Raw genomic sequence first — 25,984 nt, 5'->3', positions numbered from 1 at the left:
CAACCGCAGGCCCCGGCTCGCAGTTTCGATGGTCGCGATGGTCACGACCATCGTGGCCATCAAACAGCACGCTCGTATAGGCTGTGGGTGGTGACCCACAGCTATACGAGCGTCCAGGAGGACGCTCCATTTTTATGGAGGGCGGCCCTGCGGCTCTGAATGAGGGCCCTTATCACTTCTCAGAGCTTCATACATCTGCCCAATATGAGACGCTGGTTACAATTAGCCTGTGTGTGTAAAACGAAACAGAAAGCACGGTGCAGTGGCCCTGCCCCTCTCTCAGCACTGTGTGCACAGAGAGAGTCAGGCACCTCCCAATATCCGGCTGTGCAAAGAGAGATGGAGCCAGGCGCTGGTCGGTCCCCGGTGCTGTACGTGCTGGCGGCCCAGCTATGTGCGGTATATTCCCAGCCCCCGGCGCTGCCCCTGGTCATCAACACGTGGCCCTTCCGGAGCGCGACTCAGACAGGTGATGACAGCGCGGCGCCGCAGCACTGCTCTCCCACTCACTCTAGTCAGTGACTAGTCCAGTTCACACACTTGCAGCAGCTCATAACACCCTGGTGTGACGATGAACAGCGATAATCCAGGACATTAATATTTGTTAATTCAATTATTACATTGATAAAGAAATTGTACCCCTAACTATAAATATATTCAATTAAACATTACATGTATTGTTTTAATAATTTATGGTGACACACTGGCATTTATTGTGTAACCAACACCTGCATTGAAGGTGGGGCGTGTTAATAGTCCTTGCAATCACTTGCAGTGCATTGAGCAAGCAGAGTGTAACAGATACTGGGGTAGATGTATTATAGCGGCACTTAACGTGCCGCTATAACGCTTCCCGCTTCGCCTCTTTACCGAGGCGAAGCAGGAAGCACTACCGATGAGATGTATAAACATCTCACCGGCCGGAGAGGGGGAGCGTTAACTCCCCCCTCCGGCGCTACCCGCTAGAGACAGCAGCGCAACAGCCTAGTGCTGATGCGCTGTGTCTCTCTCCCAGCCGGCTCAACTGAGCATGCGCGGGATCTCGCAAGTATCGCGAGATCCCCGCGTGGAGCCCTGGAGCCGGCAACCACCGCAGCAGGGACAGCGCTGTCCCTGCTGTGGGGATAGGCTAACGCCAGGCTGCAGCTGTCGATAACGACAGCTGCAGCCGGCCGAACGGTCATGCGTTATGACCGTTCGTACATGGCCCTGCCGTCGGCGCTGTTATCTTATAGATAGCAACGCCGATAATGACAATGTCATTTACCGCCCAGACCCCCCACCCAGACCCCCGATCATGCATCGGGGAGAAGCGGTATCAGCGCACATAACGTGCGCTGATACCGTTTCTGGGCTTCGTATATCTCCCCCACTGCCACTTCCAGCCTTAGGTAAACTGAGAATTGTTTTTGTTCAAACCGATAATTGGGATGATTTTTTTGGAAAATCATGGTCCCGATATCTGCGCTACACACTATACAATTTAAATGGTGAATTTTACTGTGAAATTGCATATGTAGGCAGCAGGCCCACAAAGCTGATGAGGCAATCAGGAAAAAGCATAGGAAATATTGTCAGATTATTGAGAATGCACTGCCTGGTATCGGGAAATTGAGGCCAAGATTTTTAGTCTTGACTGACAGGTCGGATAATTAATCGACGGTTTGTGGATGCTTTTTTGGTGAATGATTGCAGACCTTCCAGCATGACCCATTCCATCAGGTACAAAATGCTCTGGTCCTGGGCTTCCCACTTAATATATGATTGCATTCCCCTGTGTTATGGTGCATACACACGGTCAGATTTTCTAGGACGATATAAATGATATTGTCCAATTTTTTTTGACACTTCCAACCCTCAAATGATGGACAATGCACGGATGGTCGATAACGACTATCGCCCGTGCATGCAGTCCAACCTGGTCTATATGGACCAGGTTACTATAGGGACCCGCGATCGTGGGTCGTTTAGGGGTTGGTGGTGTGCTGGATGATCGATATCAATCATCCATCATATGCACTACGATCAGATGATATCGTTGTCTGATCTGACCATGTGTATACACCATTAAACTAGTTAATTAGATTTTTTGTTAAACCTGTAATGGCAGTCCTAAATTAAGAGGAAGTCCAGGACCAGAGCATTTTGTACCTGATAGAAGGGGTCATGTTGGAGGGTATATGATTGGCCTCATTTTTTGTACAGTGTTTATGAACAATCACCCAATTATTGGCAAATCAGCCTATTGTATAGAGTGTACCCTTCTTTAGGATGAAGCATGCATAGGAGTAGGGTTGACCGATGATTAGCAAGCATCAATTTGCAGCCCTGAATGCAGTGGTAGCTAGTTTTACAATTAATGGGAGGCCACCAATAGTAACGTTCCCGCTAGGCTGCTTTAGGAAGGAGGGCAAAAAGCGCCCTGCCCTCACAGCCTGCTGGTGCCGTCTTCACCCGCGGGTCGCAGTGTTTTCCGCGGGTGGAGAAATGCGCTGTGACCCGGTCACCGCTGGAGAATAGACGCCGGGCGCATGCGCCCGGCATCTATTCTCCCTATCTGCAGCGCCTGGGGGCTGCCCGGCGTGTCCGTAAGCGACGGGCACGCCCCCAAGAGTGACAAAAAAGGGACACGTCTTATAGACACGCCCCTTTTCAATGGCCACGCCCCCTTTTCAGATGCACTAAGATGCCCTCTCTAGCTCTGCCTGCCGCCGGAGCTAGAGTGAACACTACAATAGTATACACTGAGGATGGAGTCATGGCTAATGCTGGCCATGTTCTGTGCATGCATAATGTTAAACCATCAATGACTCAATCACTGATGGTTTATAACCAGTGTTGATTTATGGTCAACCCTTCATAGGAGCTAATAGACTCCATCCCCATACCAATTTATAGGCATTTACATATATAATAAAGTATGATTTGAATAAAGGGTGGGTAGTTGGCTTTGATTCTGTATATTTTTACTGTCTGTATAGCGCATGCATGAAAATGGAATCTGTATGAAATACTGCCAGTCAAGATCCAAACGGTCAGAATCCCAACGCTGGGATCCCGACAGGGTTAATATACCGACACTTGTTGGTCGGTATGCTAACCCTCCCCTATCCCTCCCACTTTGGTGCCTAACCCTAACATTCCCCACCCCCCCAGTGTCTGAACCTAACCCCCCCCCCTTTCCTTTCCTCCTTAGTGCCTAACCGTAAACCTAACCCTCCCCCTAACCCCGCTACTTACCTTCGGCATCCCAGGCTTCGGGATGCCGGTGCCGGGATTCTAACCAGCGTCGGTGTTCTGGCGCCGGTAATGTAAGCGTCGGCTTCTCGCATACCCATGAAAATACTGTATACTGGAAGAGCTAGTATGACAAGTCTATCTATATATCATTGTAATCCTTTCTAGTGGCCATAAACTTTTTTTTTTGTTAATCGGTGTATTGCTGACTCGCGACCTTTTTCCCAGGCCCCTGAATATTGGCTACATTTGTCCAAGGCCTGGAGTAGGACATAAAGATGAGTTCGTAATGCAGTTCAAGGAACATCAGTATATTTAATACTATTAGAGAATTGTAGTTTGTGTATATTAAAGTGCTATTTTAGATTGCGTGTTTAGGATGATGTTCTTAGTTTAGTAGAAAATAAAGGAATCTGTATGTAATGTTGGCTGTTGGGATTCCTCCTTTCAGAATACCGACAGCGGCATCCTGATGGTATCCCGACAGGGGTCGGGTAAGTATACTTACACCCCGCCCCTTAACCCTCCCTTTTTGTAGCCTAACCATCCTCACCACGCACCCTAACCTGCCCCCCTTAGTGCCTAACCCTAACCCCACCCCCAGTGTTGCCTAAACCTAACCCCCCCCCCCACCCACGGCTAATGCTAAGGGTGCCCCGGATTTAATTAGTTCAGGATTAAGATAGGTATCGGTATTTCAACACCTATTTTAAGTCCCTTGTCGGGTTTCCATTGTCGGTATTGAGACCGGCGGGATCGCGGCCGCTGGTCTCATAAATGAAAATAAATCATATATTGTGCATTGGAAAAAAAAGGTGATGCAATGCATAGCAAACAGATATTTTACTTTATTTTAATTCTTGTTTTGTTTAGATAATCTGGTTGCTATGGATTACAGCACTTTCTTATGAGCACCACTTTTTTTTTTTTATTATAAATGTCCTTTAATGATCTTATCTTTTTAGATTATTTCAGTTAATTCAGACAGAAGCATGCAGTCTCGATGGTTTGCGTGGGACGACTGCGCATGCACAGGACCCATTCCGCGTCGTACTCCTCCCAAGCCACAGCCAGATTGACAGGACAGGCTGCTGTTGTTTGGTGGCGGGGGCGGTGCCAGCCTCCATTCTGGAAACCGGGGGCATTGAGGCTAGAGTCTGCGTCTTCTGATGCAGATTTTTCTGGCCTTAGCTACGGACCTTCGAGGGCCAATCTGAGTAACCTCAGGGAAACCACCAAGTGCTCCGTTTCTGCACAGAAGGGGACACCTCAGCACTAATATTTTGCGTTACAAATAAAGAAAGTAATAACTTTGCCTACATAATTGATTGTAGCGTTCCCGCTAGGCTGTTTTAGCGGGGCGCGGCGCCCTGCCCTCCAGAAGGAGGGCAAAAAGCGCCCTCCCTTCACCGCCTGCGGGTGCCGTCTTTACCCGCGGGTCGCAGTGTCCTGGTCACCGCTGGAGAATAGACGCGGGCACATGCGCGGTGTCCAGCGGTGACCTGGTCACCGCTGGAGAATAGACGCGGGCACATGCGCCCGGCATCTATTCTCCCTGTCGGCGGTGCTTGGGGGCTGCCTGGCGTGTCCGTAAGTGCCGGGCACGCCCCCAAAAGTGATGAAAAGGGGACGCGTCTTATAGACACACCCCCTTTTCAATGGCCACGCCCCCTTTTCATGCGCACGCACACGGAAGTGCCCACTTTAGCTCCGGCACCCTGCCTGCCGCCAGAGCTAGAGTGAACACTAGATTGTATTGAATGTGCCTGTGTTAAGAGTAATTTGAATTTGATTTCAACCATACCACCTTTGCTACACAGTAGTTACTTAGTATCAGCTAATAATAAATTGTATCCTTAGCTCCTACTGTTGCTGACACGAAAAAGAAACATCAGTAGAGCAAAGTAGTTCGCTCACTGGCTGTGCATATAGCTTGAGTAGAAACGAACAGCTCTGTACACATTCTGATATTGCCTGTTTCTGAGTATATTTTGCTGGTCTCTCACTCATCATTCAATGCTAAATAAGGAAATGGAGAGAAGTGGAGTCTAGAAAGCTCTGATTGCTAGTAATACACACATTATCAGGTTTCCTCCTAACACCAACTTGATTTTATGTTCAGCTTGGCAACGTTTGGCCTCTGGTGGATCTGCTTTAGATGCGGTTGAGAAGGGCTGTGCCCAGTGTGAAATTGATCAGTGTGATGGCACTGTTGGATATGGAGGAAGCCCTGATGAAACCGGAGAAACAACATTGGATGCCATGATTATGAATGGGTAAGTTCTATTGTTATTTATGCAATTTTTGGACTAATTATATATTTTTTTTATGTTTATCTGTCAAAATAAATGTGTAAGTGTTCATTATGCTCTTGGTCAGTGGTTCCCAAACTCTGTCCTCAAGGCACCCTAACAATCCAGGTTTTAAGGATGTTCATGCTTAAGCACAGGTGACTAATTAGTACCACCACTAGGGCTATATTTGTACCGGAACAATGTTCCCGAAGATCATGTGAAAAATTATGTAATCCGTGAACGGCGTTTCGTAACCACATAAGATGTTTTATTTTTTATAATAAAGTTGCTGCGTTGGGGGATTTAATACCATTTGGCTGCCGCCTGCATGTCCTTGACACGACACTGAGGAGCCAGCCATATGCCACAGTCAGCAGCACTGCAATCCGAGACAAGCTGAGCTGCTGGCGGTGGCCAAATGCCATGGTATATAGTCCCCAGGAGCGCAAGCTGTGCTATATATACACGGCGTGTGTGTTAGTGGCAGTCAGGGCCGGTCGTCTGGAGGTAGCTAAAATGCTGGGGAATCTGGAAACTCCTGGCTGTCAGGACACTGAGTAGCCAGCCAGATTCCTCAGACACAGTGGGCGGAATTCAATTGATTTCTGCGCCCGACGGAGCTATTCAATTATTGCTCCTGTCGGGCACGATCAGCTGCCAGTGCTACATTTCAGCTCGCAGCCCCAGGGGGGTGAGAGCTGAAATGTGCGAAAAGTGACATGTTTGGGTGCCCAAACATCACTTTTCGCGATCGCGCCCAGCACTTTGGTCGGGTTTAGCTGCTTTATGCGGCTAAACCCGACCACTTTGGGCGCGATCAGCACGAAAATCTGGAACAATTGCATAGCGGCCCGCGATCTCCTGTCACTTTAGACGGGAGATGCGGGCCGCGAAAACAATTGAATTCCGCCCAGTGTGTCACACATCCAGGGCGAGCACTCCTCCCTCCAAACAGCCCATCTCTGGCTACAGAGACTGTGATATGGAGAGGGAGATCAGATGCTGGAGAGAATTACCGAGAATTGACTCTGACCCATATAGTAAAATGTATTTTATGTGGATCTGGCTTTTTCAATGTATTTTATGTGGATATGGCTCTTCTTATATATGTAGAATCAATGTATATTTAGTATGGATTTGGGTTTTCTGTGTGAATTTACAGCAGTTTTCTCTCCTATATTTCTGTATTTGGATAGTTTTATATATTAAATGATTGACATGTTATAATAATAACACCCATCCCCACAGCCCAAACTTTGACCATTTGTTTTTAAATTGATTCCCCACCACGGCCCCCCTCCAGGAGTTCCTGAACCTATTTTTCTAGAAAGACACCACTGAGTTTCCATTCAACTATTTGTTTCTGGGTATTGTAGTTACCGTCTAAAGTGTCTGGGAGCTTTTCAATTGTTTTGGGCGACCAGTGCCATGGCTGTACTTATCACCGATTACAGCTCGCACCTCAGGAGGTGCCGGCTGAAATCCATGTTAAACAGGGCTTTGCTTCTGGTTGCGAGTACCTTAATTGCAGCGCGCCCGGAACTTAGCACAGGAGAAGCCTCTTAACATGGCTAATACTGTGCATTTCCATGTGTTGCAAGAATTGAATAGCTCCCGGGCAATTTAGAAAGGAGCTATAGGAGCATTAAACAGTTGAATCGCCCCCTTGGAGTCTTTCATTTGTGTCTTAATAGTTCTACTTCTAAAATGGTCTCAAAATGTAAACTGTTGATCAAATATCTGCTAATGACAAGTTTCTGATAAGCTGTTGTAGATTAAGTCATTAAGATATATCAAAATACTATAAACCTAATTAATTCAGTTATTGCAGTCATTCTTGAAAATGTTTATGTATATTTTAGGAACACAATGGAAGTTGGTGCTGTTGCTAACCTTAGAAGAATAAAAAATGCCATTGGTGTGGCCAGAGCTGTCATGGAGCACACAAGGCACACCTTTCTAGTTGGAGAATCCGGTACGTCACTCTTGCTATGTATTCTTTTTCGGCTATATATCATCATCGCAATGTATTGTTATATGAAGCTGTTTGTGCTGTGAGAGCACTTTGCATTAAGCACAATTCTATCTTGAAGGGAATTTTGTGTAGTATCTAGTAGCGGGCGAGGATTCAGGGTTGGGGACACAGGGGCAGTCGTGTATATATAAACCAATTTGTCCGGTTGGCCACCGTCGCAATTAAAAAAAAATAAAAAATTGATGGAAATATGTTGCATGCACAGAAGATAGCACTGTGTCAGAGAGGTATCATATGGGAAAGCACCATGTTAAATTGTTATCATTAAAATACAATAATGAAGATTATACTATGAAATATGCTCTAAGATAGTTCAGTATGGTATACATTGTTGGAGTGGCTGTCCCCATGAAAATAGAATGTAAGAAAAATAACTGCCATGGATAAAGCATTTATTCAAGTCTTTACAGGTCATAAATTGGTCATATTTACTGTCCTACATGAGTTGTTTAATATTTCCTGAGTAGGAGCTGTCTGCCATATTGATCAATGTGGGTCTGATTCAGAGGTTTGAGCTGCTGCAAATTTATGCTAATTATTCAATCGTGGGGCTGTCCACTGAGACTGTAATTGACTGCGCCTGTAATCCAGTGCAGGGTGCAAATAGTTGCACCATCGAGCAGACATCGGCCTTACATCAGACATTGGAGTAAGCCTATGATTGCTCAGAATGTCCCTGACACGCCCATCAACGAAAGCCACCCCATAGTCACCGCACAGGAGTGCTAATTGGAACTGCATGGATCTGCATGCAATTTCGATCCGTGTCCCCCGTCGGTAACCATCGCGGCTCATCCGCAGTGCGTCTTATACGCATGCTCAGATTTAAAACATTGTATGCTTGCCCCCAAAGTTTTAAAGGCGTCCACCTCTGAATCGGGCTCTGTGAGTGGTACTGTTATTATTTGTTAACATTACTGTCCATTCCATGGCCATGTAAACGTGTAAGTTTTTGTTCTGCTGGCTACATTCTTTTAAATGTAAAAAGGTTTAACAAATAAAATTATGAAGGTAATGTAATAGATTTTCACAGGAAGCACCACCATGACCAACACATATGATTATAGAGATGTAATGTGCAGGCAAATGTAAGAGAAAAAAACGTTCACTTTATATTAACTGGTGGGTGCTCAAGGTTCTAGAATGTGAGAATGAGGGTACATTTTTGCATAAAAAAACACATTTGTGTTTTATTAAGCAACCTTCCCAGATACCTGCCCCTAATTCCTGACCCCCACCACCGGTGTTTATTCCTAGTCCCCATATCCATGTTCTTTCCTTAAATTCTACACATTTTGGAGATTCACATACCTTGACTGGCAACTTGATTTACTAATCACGTTATTCAAGCACATGTTAAAGCTGTTTTAACATATTTACCTAATTGTAAAGTATAACTCCAATCTTCATTTGGAGCATATTTTACAAGATATATTACAAAGTTCTGCTTGCCTTTGGACAAACTATATTACAGTGTGGCAATAGAAGGATAACCAGACTGAACCATTTCAGCATTCCCTGGACTTCGGGCAGTGGGCACACTGCGGGTTAAGTTGAACTTTGTATTTTCCATTGTCACCCATGTCTGGACATTCATATCCACCCTTCCTTGCCTATTTTGCCATCATAGATATTTGTAGGTAGCCAAAAATGGCTCCATAACTTTTGAAAGCTGCATTACCATTCGCCAAAAGGAGATAGTGGAGGGTGACCATCAGTTGAAGCGCTCTTAAGATTGCAGATAATGATTTGTCCTCCCCATTGCTTTACAACTTCAGCCTGGGGCCCTGGCTAGGTTTGCAGTGAGTGGCTTCTCCACTAAAGGTGGGTACACACTATACAGATATATCTGCAGATTGAGTGATCTGCAGATATATCTGCTTATGATGGTCGTTCATACACACTGAACGCCCATCATCTGTGTCTGCCCGTGTGTCGGACGGGGGCGTATCCCACCCCCTCCCCGCGGCTGCCGATGTGTGTGTACGGTCGGTCTGCAGATGGACAGCTATGCCTACAGACATATCTGTCCATCAGCTGAGCAGTACAGCCAATGCAATATGTCTGTGAACAACGTCGTTCATAGACATATCACGGGTACACACTGGCTGACGGGCAGCAGATATATTGGCTGATCAATTAAGTGTGTACCCAGCTTAACCCATTTTAGTGGATGTTGGTGCATATTGGAAAAACTTTTTTTTTTTTTTTTTTTAGCATATGGAAAGTGAAAAATAACTTTACTATTTATTAGGAACTCTACATTTATAAACATATGATGGTTGGTATCCCCTTTACATCTATGTTCTGTATTGTTGGTAACCTGAAAGTAAAGTAAACTAAAAATATCTATGTAAAAAAGAAAATGGTAATCAAATACTTGCAGTAACTCTCCTTTTGACCATTTGCTTTTATATAGAAATAGGTAAAGGAGATAAAGGTTTTTTATAAAAAATTTTACAGCTGCAAGCCATTTCATTAATTTAAGTCTGTGATTTAGGATGTGGAATGATTTTTCATAGGGTTATGGCTATCTCCAAGTGAGCAGTTTCTGAATTATGTTATAGGTAAAAAAGCAGACGACGAAGGCCTATAGAGTGCCAAATAGAATATTTGATACTATTGTACTACATATCACTTTTTCTTTCCCAAGTTTAGTGCCACTTTAACGTTTCCTTGGACACATTCAAATTTATTATGGAAATAATGCAAGGAAGGCAACTTCAATTATACAAGAGCCGATTTGACTGTTCTTGTAAGTTCAGTGATATTTGCAACAGTAATACTAGGAATTGTAGAGCAGCAATTTCACTCCACAAAATGGGATCTGCCCGATTGTTATGAAATTGAAAAAGGTTTGAATTGCGTTTAGAAGACACATTTTTATAGCTCAATAAAGTTCTGTCTTGCGGTTTTAAATGTCTCAATTTAACTTTACGAAGTGTAATCTGTAAAGGGCTAGTTTGAGGCTCCAAGAAAAAGCAAGATAATAACAATTAAATTCAGACTGTAACTTATAAAATGTATCAATTTTTAGCATCCTTGTTTGCTGAGAGTATGGGTTTTGTATGTGAAGACTTAACCACCAACAGATCATTATCCATTTATACAAAATGGCTTACTCAGAACTGTCAACCAAACTTTCGTAAGGTATGTATCAGTGATGCAATGCATTATATTTGTTTACATGAAATAGCTGCACCATAACTGTTATAAATGTATTTTTTAGCATTGCATGAACTCCTGTGGGTTTTGATAGCAGTTTTTTTTTCAGATTTTGTTACAATATGACAAGAACTGAGTAAATTGGTTTCTAAATCTGAACAAATTGTTATTGTAATAGTCAGGATTTAGTAACACAGCTCATGGGCAATAAAAGCCACCAATAGCGTGGATTAAACAAATCTCAAAAGTTAGACTGTAGTTTTCATAGAGAGTAAATTTCCCCTTAACTTTATAGGATGACAGTGTATTAAGTTCAGCAGAGGGTGCATTTAGATACTGTAGCTACAGGTTAAAGTATAATGTACAAAAATAGTACACATTTTTATATAAGTAAACTAGCGACCCACCCCAGCTTCGTACAGGGAGCAATCTCATATTGCCACAGCCCCCTGCATTTCATAACAACCCCCTGCTTCTCACTCCTGCCCCCTGCATCTCACCAGTGTCTCCACAACCCCCACTGCTGCTGCCCTGCAGCTGGCTTGGGCCAGGCAACCGGAATGTGCTGGGAAGGGCAGGAGGATCATGGATGAGTGGTTTGTATTCCAGCTACTGTAAGCATTATCAGCAGCATGTCCCCAGTACTGGGGCACCTGTGCATATTACCGCAGCCTCCATGTGCACCCTTCCCCAGCTGCCGAACATGGCAGTGTCGTCTGTAATTCCTGGGCTTCCTGTTGAGCTTCCTCGTTGTGATTCCCCTGTCTGAGAAAAGTGCTGACTTCCATGGGTGGTGCCTTCTGTTCACCGAGGGTGTGTGGCTGAGTGGAAACATCACACTGGAGAGGGAGCACTTCACAGTGGATCAGTGGTGTCCGGAGTCCATCTGCAGGTTCAGCGTAGGGATGGACATCGGAATCCGATGGTTACTAACCATCAATATTTTTGTTCCGCTGGTAATGTTTTTACCATTTGATGGCGTGGCCGATGTTTGTCACCATCAAATGAAAATTATTTGATTGGTGTTCTGATGGTGTTTTTTTTCTTTTTTTTTTTTTTTTAATTCTTGATAGCTAGCTATACCTCCCCTATCTCCAAGCATCAGTTTCAGATGCTGTCTTGCTGTTTCAGCTGTTCTTGCTGGCCAGCTCCCATACAGCAGCTTGGTGCAATATTTTTTTCTGATTTGCTTCACTAAAATCGTCGCTGCTCGACTCCCTTTTGTCATAGATGAATGATGTACACCTAAACCTTCCTTAACCAATGCTGTATAGAATAGTGAAAACCCCATCAAAATCCATCCAGTGGTTCAAGAGAGCAGACCGAATGAACATATAAAACCCTAAACCGGGGACTTTATTATAGATATATATGATAAATAAATACCTATTTTTTTTCTTTTCAAAAATGGTCTACAAAGGAAAAGCCTATATTAAACCACATGTGGCTGCAAACTCTGTGTGATGATTATATTGTAAACCTTCAGATTGATAAACAGGGATGTCATTAAATCTGCTTGGAAGATGACCACTGTCAGATTATGTATTCTGGCCTCTTCCAACTGGTTCACAAACAACTGTTAGGTCTAAGCTTGGGCTAACTCATGTTCTTGGCAAAGTTGAACAGTGATTCTTGTGTTGAGCCAAATGGCAGAGTCAGTCAATGCATGACTAATAGTGTTAATATTTAAGAGGTGTAAGACTGTGGAGTTAAATACGACATCAGACTAATTTGATAACTACAGTTATATATAGTGGTATGAGAGGAGTCTTTCAACTACAAAAACTTTTGTCTTTGACTTCCTGCTTTATTCCACTCCCATCCTCACATTGACGTTGTCCATCACACAATAATCTGCTAAAATTAACGGGGCTGCTGTAAGTAATCTGACCTATTTGGCTGCAGATTTTTCTATCGCACCCACTGCAAAACTGGAGCTACATGGATGGATGGATGAGCAGATAATAAAAAAGTGATGTGACACTAGTCAGTGGTTCTGTTTTGTGGTCGCCTATTGACTTATTTTGCTATATTTGTGAAGTAACAGCCCAATGTTTTCATGTGCAACAAATCTTAGGTTAGTACTTGTTGAAAACTAGATTAAAGTTTACCTATTTCTCATGATTCAAGTATTGTGGCAGTATATATAATTTAAATCTATATCGTGCTATGCATAGGCAAAAACATTACTATTTTGCTATATGTGATTTACAGAATGTAACTCCAGATCCTGCAAAGTCATGTGGCCCATATAAACCTGTTAGGGGACTACAAGATGGGAAGACACCCTCTCCACAGAAAAATACAGATTTGCGCAGTCACGATACCATCGGTAAACATGTTTTTTAGATACAAAAGTTAAAGGTTCTAGTTTAAAGTTCCTACTATCGGTTTTTACTGTGACTAGAATTAAAAATACATAATAAACTTTTTTTTTCCCACCCTATTAGGAATGATTGCAATTGATAAACAGGGTAATGTAGCTACTGGGACCTCCACAAATGGGGCATCTCATAAAATCCCTGGGTAAGTGAATGACACTTTGCAAACTTTTGTAACTCCATGAAACTTGTTTCGCTCCCTTCATGAAATGCCCTGTTTAGTAGATACGGTAGAACACTGTTTAATCTATTCCTTTAAAAGGCATTGCCCAAAATGCATCCTTTACTTTACATGGAAACCCTTTATTGGCAAGTGTTTATATAATAAATAATACTATTATTTTTATTTTTTACTTATTGTTTCACCTAATTGTGAATTTTGGATCTTTTGAAACATCTGATTGCTATAAAAGCACAAATTTAGATGTTGCTTGAACTCATTACTGGCACAGAAAGGATAAAAATGTAAATACTACAGCATAACTAGAATGCAAAATTAATGTTTCTTGAGAGCAGCATTGCACACGTATAACCAAAAGGCATCAGTTAAGTATATTATTTGAGAGCTTTTGGGGTTGGTTCAAAGTTTTTAAAGCTCTTTCAGTCCAATGTATCACTAAAAATATGCCAGGGAAGCGAAGTAATACTCAGCACTCCAGCAGTACTTGCTGGCAAGCAAGACAAGACATTTACTGCTTTGCCAGCCAGTCCAGTGTCCGTATTCACATGAGTATGTGCGCGGCACTGAAAGACTAGACTTGGGTTTCCAGTTACAGAATCCATTTAACAAAAAAATTTAATTATCTGCCACTATTTTTGTTAAATAGGCAATAGGTAGCTCCACCACAAGGCATATGGAAACTATTGCTGAGCGTAGCTTTTCATGGCTTTATAAAAAGGACCCCTTAGGACTATTATACACACACTGGTTTTGTCCGGACATAATAAAAAAACTGTCCGTTTTTTTTCCTGTGGATCAGTCACTTTCACAAGCAACTGCTTTGTGCCATCTGTAATATTGCCGTGTGTTTACAATCTGTAAAACCGAAGACCGTGGATGGCAGCCGTCCTTGTAAGTGATTATTCACGGCTGTAACGTGGCAATCATGCTGTATTCATGCCGTCTAAAGGCATGTATGTATTTGTGTTTGACTACAAACACACTATGGAAAAAAAAACCTGACTGTTTGTTTTTTTTCGTCCAGACAAAACCGTTGTGTGTGAAAAGAGCCAGTGTCCCTGGTTTAAATTGTAAGGATATTGGAAATCCAACTCATTGTGTTATGAAGAAATGTATGGGTAAACAATTTAATACAGATAGTATTTCATTTTAATTCTAGACGTGTGGGAGACTCGCCAATAATTGGATCTGGATCCTATGCAGACAGCTCAGTGGGAGGAGCGGCAGCCACGGGTGATGGTGATACCATGATGCGATTTTTGCCAAGGTGACTTCACATTGTTAGGATTCCAGCAGTTTTCTTTCAAAGTTATTTCAGTTCTTTCCAAAAGAATGTTCTAAGTGGGCCAGTCTACATTTGTCAAGGGTGAATGCAAGAAACATGTGAGTTTGAATGTTCTCACACCTGACTACATGTGCGGGTTGTAAAAAAATGCAAGTTTATCGCTAAACACACATTTTTTACAACTCGTGTAGGAATAGTTTTGAAAACTGTGTGTGCCTTTATTGTAGGGTTAGTTTATTGATTTTATTACATGAATATCAATTAACAAGCAGTCTATGGGCCTGATTCATCACGGATCGCTATTGCGATCGTAGCTGCAATTATGCACGCAGGTCTGCTGTGAAAACATGGTAATGAATGCAATCGCAAAGACGTCAAACAGCCAACATAGAGACGCCCACTACCGCTATCTCACATCCATAATACCTTGCAGTCCTGCGTATACATCGGGAACATAGAGTAACATCGGCCCCTCACGCAGTTACAACAGGTCTGACTTTACACAGAAATTGCTAACCTCGTCGCACGCAGTAAGTACTTAAGCTTGGAATAGTGTCGCAGTGGCTAATTTATGCATGCCCATGCAATGGCGTTCAAACGAACAGACACTCCTGCGTTTCTCCATCCACTCCCCCGTCACCACCCCCCAGACTCTGACATCCCATCCTTCAGTCCGCGATGGCTTTGATCTGAGTAGGTGATCGCAGTGCTAACTCTCACACACACACTGTGGAGCATGCGCAGTACGCACCATCGGCCGATCTGCATACACTGTTGCAGTTGCGCTCCGTGATGAATCAGGCCTTATGTATGGCACAGCATAATATAATGTTCAGTTGCTAGCATCTTGTAACTATTATGCTGCTACTTTTTCCTGTTTAGTGTTTTGATAGAGTTCCCTCTCTGGGATCTCTTTTTCTTACGTGTAAGCAACTTGCAGGGAAATTTAGAAATGGAAAGATATCATGAAGACGTGGGAGGTTTCCCTATAACACGGATTCAATAATGATGCCGGAAGGAATCCCAGAAAGGAAGCCTGTGGTAATACATGGAAGAAGTGACGCAGTAATATGGCTAAATGTCGTTTACCTTTAGGAAAATCCATTTTAAAGCATTAAATATGGCCATTTCACAGTATTAGTATGCAAAGGAACTATCACTTTTACAGCTGGGAAAGCACTAAGGTAACTTGATGTAACAGTCTGGTATGGCCCGGGATGGTTGCATGCTCACAGAGGTCCCATCCCCAACTCTACAATCACCGTCCCCCTGCATCTCCAAGGAGCTACGCTGCCATTACACGAGGGACAAGGGCAAGGCCAAACTGAGACCTCCACACACCGACCTGTCGAGGCAACAGGCAGGAACTGAGACCTCACAGACCATCGTTGCAGAGGAATCCCGGTCCCTTCGTCAGACCCGGCGCTGCAGCTCCCGCTGCCCCCACCGCCTACTACCACCTGATGGGGGACTCTGGTGTCTTTGAGGAATTCTCCCAGGAGCCTAAAGAGTGGGGAGCACGGAGGTGAGAGCATCGGGACCAGGCCACAGTGCCATCTTGCCGCATGCTAGCCTCCCTCACCACCATCACAGCCGGCTTCTCATGCCTCTGCCACTGGACCCTCCAGGGACTGCTCTGAAGGAGAGGATCAGTCAGATGGGCAACCCACCGCCCATTCAGCTGCCTGGCCTCCTCCATGTACTGGGGCAGCTTCTCCTACCAGGCAACGGCAGACCTCTCTCTCCACTTCAAGTGGCTCTGTGGAGGGAGAGCTAGTGACAACAGACTGGCTGTTTCTTCACTGGACTACACCAAGCTATTATACTGTACATTTATTATGATTGATTATACATTTTGGTTTATTACTTTCCTATCACTTTGAAGTGAGGGCAGATGGGTCCTTGTATGGGTTATCTTCCACAGTGTAACCTTCGTAGTGTGCCTAACGTGGCTGCCTCACCTGGTACATTCATGGTTTGGATGAAAAATACATGGACCTGATAGTTAGATTGGGACCCAACTCCTAGCATTAGGATGCTGCAACCACCCATCTTGTGTCATCTCTTTTAGGCAGAACCTGTTCCACCCAGGGTAATCCTACGTAGTGCACCCAAGATGGCTGCCTCGCCTGGTACCTTTTTGTAGGTGGAATGGACAACCCGTGGAAGTTAGTACCCAAAATGTCTGCACCAACCCTGCAATATGCTTGTCGTGCTCTCCGGAATTTGTTATTTTTAAATATTCTTGGGTGATTTTTCTTCTTGCTCTAATTCTAAATAATTTGTACAGTGTCCCATGTATGATGTCATAAAGCGACTGAGTCCTTTGGGATAAAAGCACTATATAAATAAAATTATTTTTTTCAAATTCATGTACCCACCATATCCAAATGTAGACCAGGGTCATGGAAGATAAAACCATGGTAGGTCTCTTCATGGCCAGAAATAAAGGTGCCAATGATGTAAGCAGGGCATTTCCAAATCTCCTACAAATCCTAATGATATACTATGGGAGTAATATATCTACTGTTGTAAGAGCATTAGATTTAATGCTCTAGTTCTTTTTCCTTTTAAAGCCAGGTATGGAAAAGCTGATACAATTTGAGCCATACTGGCTATATTAGCACCTGGCTGTTGTGCAGTTAAGTACACAGAGGGCCTGATTCAGACCCGCTCGCTAGATGCGGTCACTCACTCCCAGCTTATGCTAATTCAGCTAAGTGACGTCAAGGCAGGCGATCGTACGGCAAGGCATAAGCATGCCCACTATGTCTTGGCGAGCGATCGCTTTGTGTATGCAGACGCCCACCAGCCTGTCTTAAGACGCCCATTTGCGCACGTCATCTCCAGGAAATGTATGCAACCATCGGTACATCGGGGTCCATGGGAACTGAACGCAGCACTTGCGGTAGACTGTACCCAACCGCAAGTACTGCGAGCACTACAGTGTATAATTCAACCAGGTGACGTGTACTATGATGCTGCCAGTTAATTATGCACGCCTCTGAAACGGCATTAAGATGCTCAGGCACGCCTGCTTTCGCAACTTCACTCCGCCGTTTCCAGTGGTCTGCCCTTTACCACCCACAAACGGCCTCTCCTGTCACTCATTCCACTGGGCTGTCTTTGCAGGGTGAGCGAGCACATCCCGATCGCTCGTACTAGTTTGCGCACGTGCACTGTGAAGTATACGCATGCGCACATTAGCAAACATCGCCAGCAACAAGCGATCGGTTGCTAGCGAGCAGGTTTGAATCAGGTCCAGAGTCTCTGCAATGGGAGTGTAACCGATAATTGGTCTGTTTCAGTTACCAGGCTGTGGAGAACATGAGGATGGGAGCTGACCCCAGCACTGCATGTCAGAAAGCCATTGCTAGGATCCAGAAACATGTTCCAGTCTTTTTTGGGGCTATCATCTGTGCCAACAAGACAGGAACCTATGGTAATTTTACATTTACACATGTGAAAAATAAACCCTACATTTTCTGGGAAAAGTTACTTTGCATTGGCTGTTTTTAATGTCATTCAGTAATGTTCAGTAAAGCATATGAATGTGAGAGTATAATGCTGTATATGTTCTAGTGCTTGGAGAAATATCTCATGTACACTCCAGTTGAAGATTTCTCATATTGACAAACTATCATCATGGAAAGTTGCATACTTGGCTGATATCCCCAAACAGTATGCTTTTACCATTTACAGAGGTGGACTTCATTTGTTTTCCTAACTAATATATAGCATAATAATTCACATATGATCAGTGACCTCACTAAGACATGAGGTATTTTATTCCTAGTGTATTAGGTTGTATATGGTTTAGCCTACCAAGGAACTGTTATGGACATTCATTTTATAGCATTTCTGTCTAGCTTTAACAGTCACACAAGACATTTGCTTTTAAAACAAGCCACTTTAAGGGCTGTACACATGATATGTGATACAAGTTAATTTATTATGAGAGTACAGATTATTCTATAGTGAAGTTGGCTTTGGGAAGTACCACACCAGTATGTGCAGACTGCCATGTCTGCACTCTAACATGCAGCTGTGTGCTTAAAACTGTGTGATATAAAATAGAATATGTATTTACGGCATGCGTTCACCACAATTTCTGCTAGTTACAAATGTACCTGACATGCGGTTTTGAAAACTTTCATTAATAATAAAAACCTTTATTCCAATGTTGCTATTCTCATGAATATAATTTACAAAACAGTGTCCTTTTCTGTCTAATTTATGCTGTCATTCATCAGGTATTTATTAGCTGTCCTGTGACTAATAATAATGATCACTCAGAGCCAATGTGCTAGAAGTGGTCTGACAACTTGGGTGTCTATTTACTCAGGGTATTTGGTATTTTAAGTATTGCCCTTTTAAGTTTCGGGCTTATACATGCTGGAAAGTGGTTGCTTTTTCAAGCCACTGATTAGTAAATAAACCCCTTAGACTTTCATGTAATGGAAAGTTTCTTAAGAACACAGTGGGCATAACAGTTAACACTCCATAACCTGAGACCACCACAATATTATTATTTCAGCAATTGCAATGATCTTTGATACTCAAATGAAAATATCAAACCTTAAAATATCATATATAGGGTATTTTTTTTTTTCTTTTTTTTTTTTAATTGCATGATTAGAACATGGACTCAACAAGACAGATATTTAAGTTGGTTTCAAGTCCCATTCAGCAGCAGAGTTATATTTAACAAGTTCCCTTAGCAAATCTTTAGAAATCCCTATTACAAATTGCTCACTGTAATGATGCATAATGATGGAACATGGCGTTTAAACCTAGCTTTGTTTTGCATAAATATATAGAAAGACCTCAGACTTCAAAGCAATCAGAGATCCTTCATTGTGCCGGATTGCTCATTAGTCTGGTTTAGTTTAGCAGTGAGTACAATTTACCAATCAATAAGACTTATTATCTTACACTGCTTACTTCATACTTTGATCTTTTACTTCCCACAGATTTGTGTATGTGAGATCAGACTTGGAGAAGCTCGTTACTCTTTAATCATTAATATGCTGCAGGGGTTTTTTAAGTTATACGACTAGTGTCTGATTTCCATTTTAATGGTATTAAATGTGCTACATGGTGTAAGGTCATTGTATAGATCAACAGGGTATTTATTTTGCAATTGAAAAAATATTTTGGTAAATACATTTCTCCACATCTAAAAGGGTTTATACTTGAATTATATGTATTAACATATTGTTTTCAATATCTGTTTTATAGGTGCTGCCTGCAGTAAGGCTCCAGGTTTCTCTCAATTTCACTATACAGTTTTCAAGCCGGGACTTTCGCAGCCACTGGATGAAATGGTAGATTGTCTATAGTATACAATATGTTTGGAGTGTTTATAACCGGGTAAAAGGCACCTCCACCTTTAATAAATATTCTTGTGAATTGCTCAGTGTCAGTGGTATTCAACATGCGGCCCTCCAGCTATTGTGGAACTACACATGCAAGCATGCCCTATCATAGTTTTAGCATGCCCTAATAGGAAAACTGTGGCAAACTGTGACCTGTATGGCAGGGTTTCATAGAATGGATATTGCTGTTAAGACCGTTATTACAGGGAAAACAAATTAGTTCCATCATGTTTGAGGACCTTTTATTCCGTTCCCAAAATGTTTGGTGAAAGAACGAAAGCACAAGAAGGCGATATACTATATGCAACTATGCAAATGCAGCAGCAAAGGCTAAATGTAACTTCAAGATGCGTATGCCTTTATATAGATAAATGTACATTTAATAGGTAGCTAAAATGCTATTAGTTTGCATAAAGGAGCTTCAAAAAAATATTTACATTTCTGAAACTTGGAAGATTTTTTAAATCAGAATATATTTTATGGGGTATGGATATTCGGCTTTTAGTCTCCAACACAAAGCACTAAAAATGAGGAAAAAAAATAGGTACTTATTATATGGGCACCACTTGAGACCTGAAGTCCACACACCTGTCATTCCTGAGGAGGATTAAGTTATCTCGAGCATGTGTGGTGAGCTGACCAGTGATAATCTAATAGAATCCACATGGTAGTCACCTCCAGTCTATGGGTGATTGCACAAGGGTTGCTTACTACTCACTGTGAATGAATAGCTTCAACCTAGTAATTATTGTTTAAAATGCACTTACATCTGTGCTAAGTGACATTACTGACCAAGCACCATGAGTTGTTTCCTATAACTTCCTTTGTCCATTGATATGTTCCCCACTCTTTCCTGCACCCTAGCTGTCAGATGAACAGTTGTCACCTTGCTTGCACTGGTTGAGTGGCATTGAGACGGAGTCTGGGGTAAGTACCACCGTGACCAGCGCTGTGTGATATCTGTGACGGAGCAATGTGCAGTTTAGGCTTCACAGTTAGGTGCAATCTATTTGTGATCTGTGGACTGATTCCTGCCATTGTCACACTGTCACCATTTGTATCCTCCCCTTTGCGCAATGTTAATCATATCTGTTATTTTGAATAAAAAAAATGCAGAGGTCTTTGTGCTGGCTAAATATTTCCTGGAATGACTGGTGGAGAGCGAATAGAGATGCTCTTGAGCACCTGCTTACAAGTGGTAGCCATATAATAAACAAGTACCTGGAAATATGGTGAACAATATTGTGGATGGATAACTAAAAAGATTGTTACAAAACCACATTATTTATCTCAATGTATAAAGTATTAGACCACCATTTTATGCTGCAGATCTGATTATTGCAGACTGATTCTATTCTATGGCTTCTTTTTCAAGGTAATCACACTTGAATTGCAATAGAAAGCTTGGCTTTTTATGAATGTTGGCTAGTCTGTAAAAACACTAGCAGACAGTTAATTGGTACTTTCCTCTAGATTTAGTAAGCCATATTGCACTAAGCAGTGCGTAAAGTCCTGTTTTTATGTTTATATATACAGGTTTTTTTTTTCTCAGCTACACTAGCAATTTACCCAGAGGTCTAATCAGACAATAAGCCTGACATGAGTGACTCCTGTCGTGTGACATAATTTTTTATCAATTGCTTTATGGCAAAATTAGTCTTTATAAATGTGTTTAAAAAGCACAAAGAAATGTATCCAGATGTCTGAAATCTATCATTTCTTTCAGAATGACAAATGTTCCACTTTTATAAACTCAAACTGAGTTTTGTATATTTGCAGCTTCTGCTGGAAGGCATTAGTTATTTAATGGAGGGAAATCACGGCTTTTCAGGCAATTTTATAATGCAATGCTGGGTACACACTGGCAGATATTGGCCGATTGATCGTCCAATATATCGGGTGCGCGTCGGCTGCACTGCACAGCCGATGGCAGGTCTGTCAATCGTGCTGTGTGTACGGATGGTCTGCCAACCGACTGTACACACACTGTACAACCATGATCAGCAGATATATCTGTCAGGTGTGTACCCAGCTTAAGTCGACTGGAGCATAAATCAACAACTTTATTTAAAGATTTTTGGTTTTGTAGTTTGAACCAGAACCATTAATGGGCTAGAATGTAAAATACACCTGTCTTGCTTTGGTGCAACTTTACATATTTAAGCTGTACAACAATGTTTCGACACCTTGAAGAGACTCGCTCCTTGCTAGCATTTCATAAAAGCCTTTTTTTTTAATGGTAGCATTATAAACATTTTTGAATTTATGGTGTGTGGACAGAGTTTGCACTGCAATTTAACTGATGCAGAGTTGCATGTAAGGCAACTGTGCAAAACTAAAGGCAGTTATTCACCCATATGCAAAGTAGTACGCATCTGCTTATGCAAATAGTCCTCATCGTTATCGGTGTGCATTTGCTATCAGACTGTGTAAGCACAACTTGGCATAGCCTGAAATTCCGCCTACTCTGAATTGTCCGAAGAATGTGCAGTACGAAAAATCACAAGATCAGTCCACAAAACAGATTGTGTGCCTCGCTGCATCAGCCTCTATCTATGCAGGCCTATATTTATGTAAGCACTCTGTAACATACTGTTTTGCACATATTGTCCTATACTGTTTTTCCCTGTATCTTTTCATGTAAATAGCTGTGTGTATCCAATGGCATTATATAAATAAATACAAGTGTCTGCGGTGTATTCAATTTACCACTTTAAAATTATGTGCTTCAATTTAAAATGACCTTTTAGCACTGATAAGCAGCAACAATTGTTTCTCTGCAATCAATGAAGTGTTATTTTCTCCTTTGGCAAGAGAACACAAACCTGAGTGCTTCAGGCCAAGCCACCAAAGGGATTCTGGAAAGAGCATCGCCTGCGCTGGTGCATACATGCATCTATATAAAAAGTTGCCTAAACGCTCATGTAAAAAAAACATGTTATTTATAAAACATGAACATAATATATAAAAAATATACAGCAATAAAAACCTTTCAGGGTAATAACTCAATCGCAAAAAAAGACATATATCCTATGAAAACAGAGTGATGATAATATTTCGCACTGCTCACATGCTATCCACTTTGATGGCATGTGAGCAGTGTGAAATAAGTATATTAACATCACTCTGTTTCCACATGAGATGTCATTTTTACGCCATTGAGTTATTACCCTGAAAGTTTTTTATTGCTGTATATTTTTTTTTTATATATATATATATATATATTTATATATATTATGTTCATGTTTTATAAATGTTGTAATTAAATAACATGTTTTTTTACATGAGTTTTTGGGTAACTTTTTATATAAATGCATGTATGCACCAGTGCAGGCGATACTCTTTAGTGACGATTTATACACCACCTTATAGTGGTCAGCAGCTGTGCACTATTGCATCAGCACTTAAGAGCCAGTAATAACTTTTTAATTTTTTTCAAGCTGCCAAAGGTTCTGCTTTTAGAGACTGTGGCACTTCCCCTCTATCAATTGTCAGTCACCTAGTTCAGGGGTGAGGTCCCTTTTTTTTTCCGGGCGAGGGCCACTTTGATATATATAACATACGCAAGCCTGGTGCAGGCCATGCCCCCTCTGTGTGATGTCACGTGGGGGCACAATCGTCGGTGCTTACAACAATGCTCCGGGGAGCTGTAAGGGTGTGATCGTCCTAAGGACGCGCCAGGTGGCACTGCTGCATAGATTCTGGCTGCAGGGGTCCATTCTAGGCACCATGCTAGCCAGATGAGCCTAGCAGAAATAAAAGCTGAGGGCCAGACCAAATGATTCTGCGGGCCTGAGGTTCCCCATTGCTGTCCTAGTTAGTAGCTTTTGGCTCATATTGTCTTTCTTATTGATGTGGAAGAGGTCCAGGTGTACTTACTTTTTCATATGTAGCTTCTTCATGTGTGCTTATTTTTTATTTTTTTTGCTGAATGACAAGACCACATCCATTCTCTCACAAGAGATTAGATTTACCAAATGTTAGGAAGTGGTGAGGGCTAGAGATTGGTATGCCCAATATTGGGAAAACAGATTTGAAAGGGAGTAATTTTCTCTTTTTCATAAGACTATTCACACATGCTCCTGGTGTACAATCTTTTTAAATGTTAAAGTATATAATATAGATATGGATCGCTTACTACTTCTATTTTATGGCGCAACTCAGTGGTTAGCATTGACTAGTCTGTTCAGATGTTCTCCAAGTATTTGCAGGGGATTCCTCTTTGCCCCAGTCTCCTCCTACAGTTTGAATGCATAATGGTAAGCTTTTTGGATTCTGACAAATGGGCTCATTTAAGGTAGGTGTGTGTGAGGGAATTTATAATGTAAGCTCCAATGGGCGACGGGACTGATGTGAATGATATCTGTACAACAGTGGGTATAATAGTAATTGTGCTACATATATATATAACTAAACAAAATGTAAAATATAATGTGCTGTGTGTGTTACTGGAGCAACTGAATGCTGCACTAGCAGTTTACAATACTCACATTAAGTCAGACTTAACACTTGAATCTCTGAGCTGTTCTTGGTATTACTGGTATCAATCTACCATTTATCTATGACTTGGCACAATAGCCAAATTAATTATGCTGATACAGCTTCCTAGAATAAGGTCCCATGTTTTAAAGGCAGTGACCAATGCTAAATGTATAACCCTGAATAGTTAAATGTTTATTATGCAAATTGTTAGAAGCATGAAGCTAGCTCACCCAAGTCCCAACAAGGAAAGTAATTGTAAGTAAAATATAAATAAATGGGAATGACCCAAACGATGGCGCTGTATAACAACAAAACTATAAAGAAAAAGTATACGATAAAGCAAACTTATACAATATGTTCCATGATAAAAAAAAAGGTCCTTTCACAGTCCTATTTGTGGAAAAGTTTCTTTATATGTTCCTCTTTTTCTCCTCCCACGAGTGTGGAAATAAATAAAAACATTTCAAAGTATATTCATAAGTTCTAAATCCACCACATGAAACACTGTAGAACAGTAATGGTGACTATGCTAGAACCCTCCAACCTCAGATATTTGATGTAACAATCAAGGGTATGCCATGCAGGACACTTCACTTACATGAAGGAACTGTATAGTTTGCACATAAAGGTATCTTTATATGCTAAAGGAATGTAATTGATCTCATGGGCAAGTTGTTTTATTCAGTAGAGTGGAATAGAATGCGTTTTTGAAGTGGATGGGGAGTCATCATGCATGTTCTACCAGTTCCTGTTTCATATCTACTCTTGCTCCCATTACACTGAAAGCCCTCAAAAGCCGGACCCCTCCACCCTTTGTCTCACATCTGCTCCTCTTTTTGACAAACCTTTCTGTATTTGTTTCATGGGTGACTACAGTATATTGTTCAACTCTGTAGAACTTCTTCTCTGACGAACATGTGGTGTGAGCTTAAATATAAGCTGTAGGGTCCAGCTACAGGTGACAGGGCCTGATTCAGAGACTGACGCTAATGCGATCACAACTGCATTTCCGTACGCAACACAGCTGCAAACATATGCTGTTAGCAAAGATCACCTGAGCATAAAGATGCCCACTACTGCCTTCTTACCTGCATGCGACAGCGCGTACCTATGTAAACATCGGTAACATTGAAGCACATCGGCGGCCGTCTTACCCTTGCGGCAGATCTGACCTGCCGCAGCCTTGGGTGCTCTTCTGACACTCAGAGCTGTGTATGCAATAGCAGTGGCTAATTTATGCACGCCCATGTAAGTGTTTAAAGTTTGGCACGCCTGCGTTTGTGACCACTCTCCATTACCACCCCCAAACGCTGACAGTCTGTCACTCACTTAGTGATGAATTCCTCGGTACGCACATAATCGCGGTGCATGCGCAATAGCAAACAATCTGCTTGAAATTACATTAGCGTTCATCTCTGAATCAGGCCCAGAGCACAAGATTTGTTCACAAGTGGAAAATGATCAAGTAAACTGAGGCTGTCATTCTGATAAAAGGAGCGCAGTGCTCTCTTCTGCTTTATTACTAATATACCATATTTACACTGAC

The 25,984-nt window shown here is 42.1% G+C and overlaps 1 protein-coding gene across 1 annotated transcript; it reads left to right on the top strand.

Moving 5' to 3' along the window:
- The first annotated feature begins 254 nt into the window (after nucleotides 1-254).
- On the top strand, nucleotides 255-22,641 carry AGA (aspartylglucosaminidase). The gene is made up of 9 exons (XM_088446941.1): nucleotides 255-469; nucleotides 5,360-5,513; nucleotides 7,394-7,506; nucleotides 10,604-10,716; nucleotides 12,946-13,063; nucleotides 13,182-13,257; nucleotides 14,453-14,560; nucleotides 17,887-18,020; nucleotides 19,820-22,641. The coding sequence occupies exons 1-9, from the start codon at nucleotides 340-342 to the stop codon at nucleotides 19,918-19,920; spliced, it is 1,047 nt and encodes a 348-aa protein (XP_088303067.1). The 5' UTR covers nucleotides 255-339; the 3' UTR covers nucleotides 19,921-22,641.
- The last annotated feature ends 3,343 nt before the right edge of the window (nucleotides 22,642-25,984 follow it).

The sequence above is a fragment of the Taudactylus pleione genome, unplaced genomic scaffold, assembly GCF_031769625.1.
Source record: "Taudactylus pleione unplaced genomic scaffold, aTauple2 ptg000408l, whole genome shotgun sequence".
In the NCBI taxonomy this organism is placed as follows: Eukaryota; Metazoa; Chordata; class Amphibia; order Anura; family Myobatrachidae; genus Taudactylus; species Taudactylus pleione.
The sequence above is the reverse complement of the archived record's forward strand: the minus strand, read 5'-3'. Positions and strand labels throughout refer to the sequence as shown.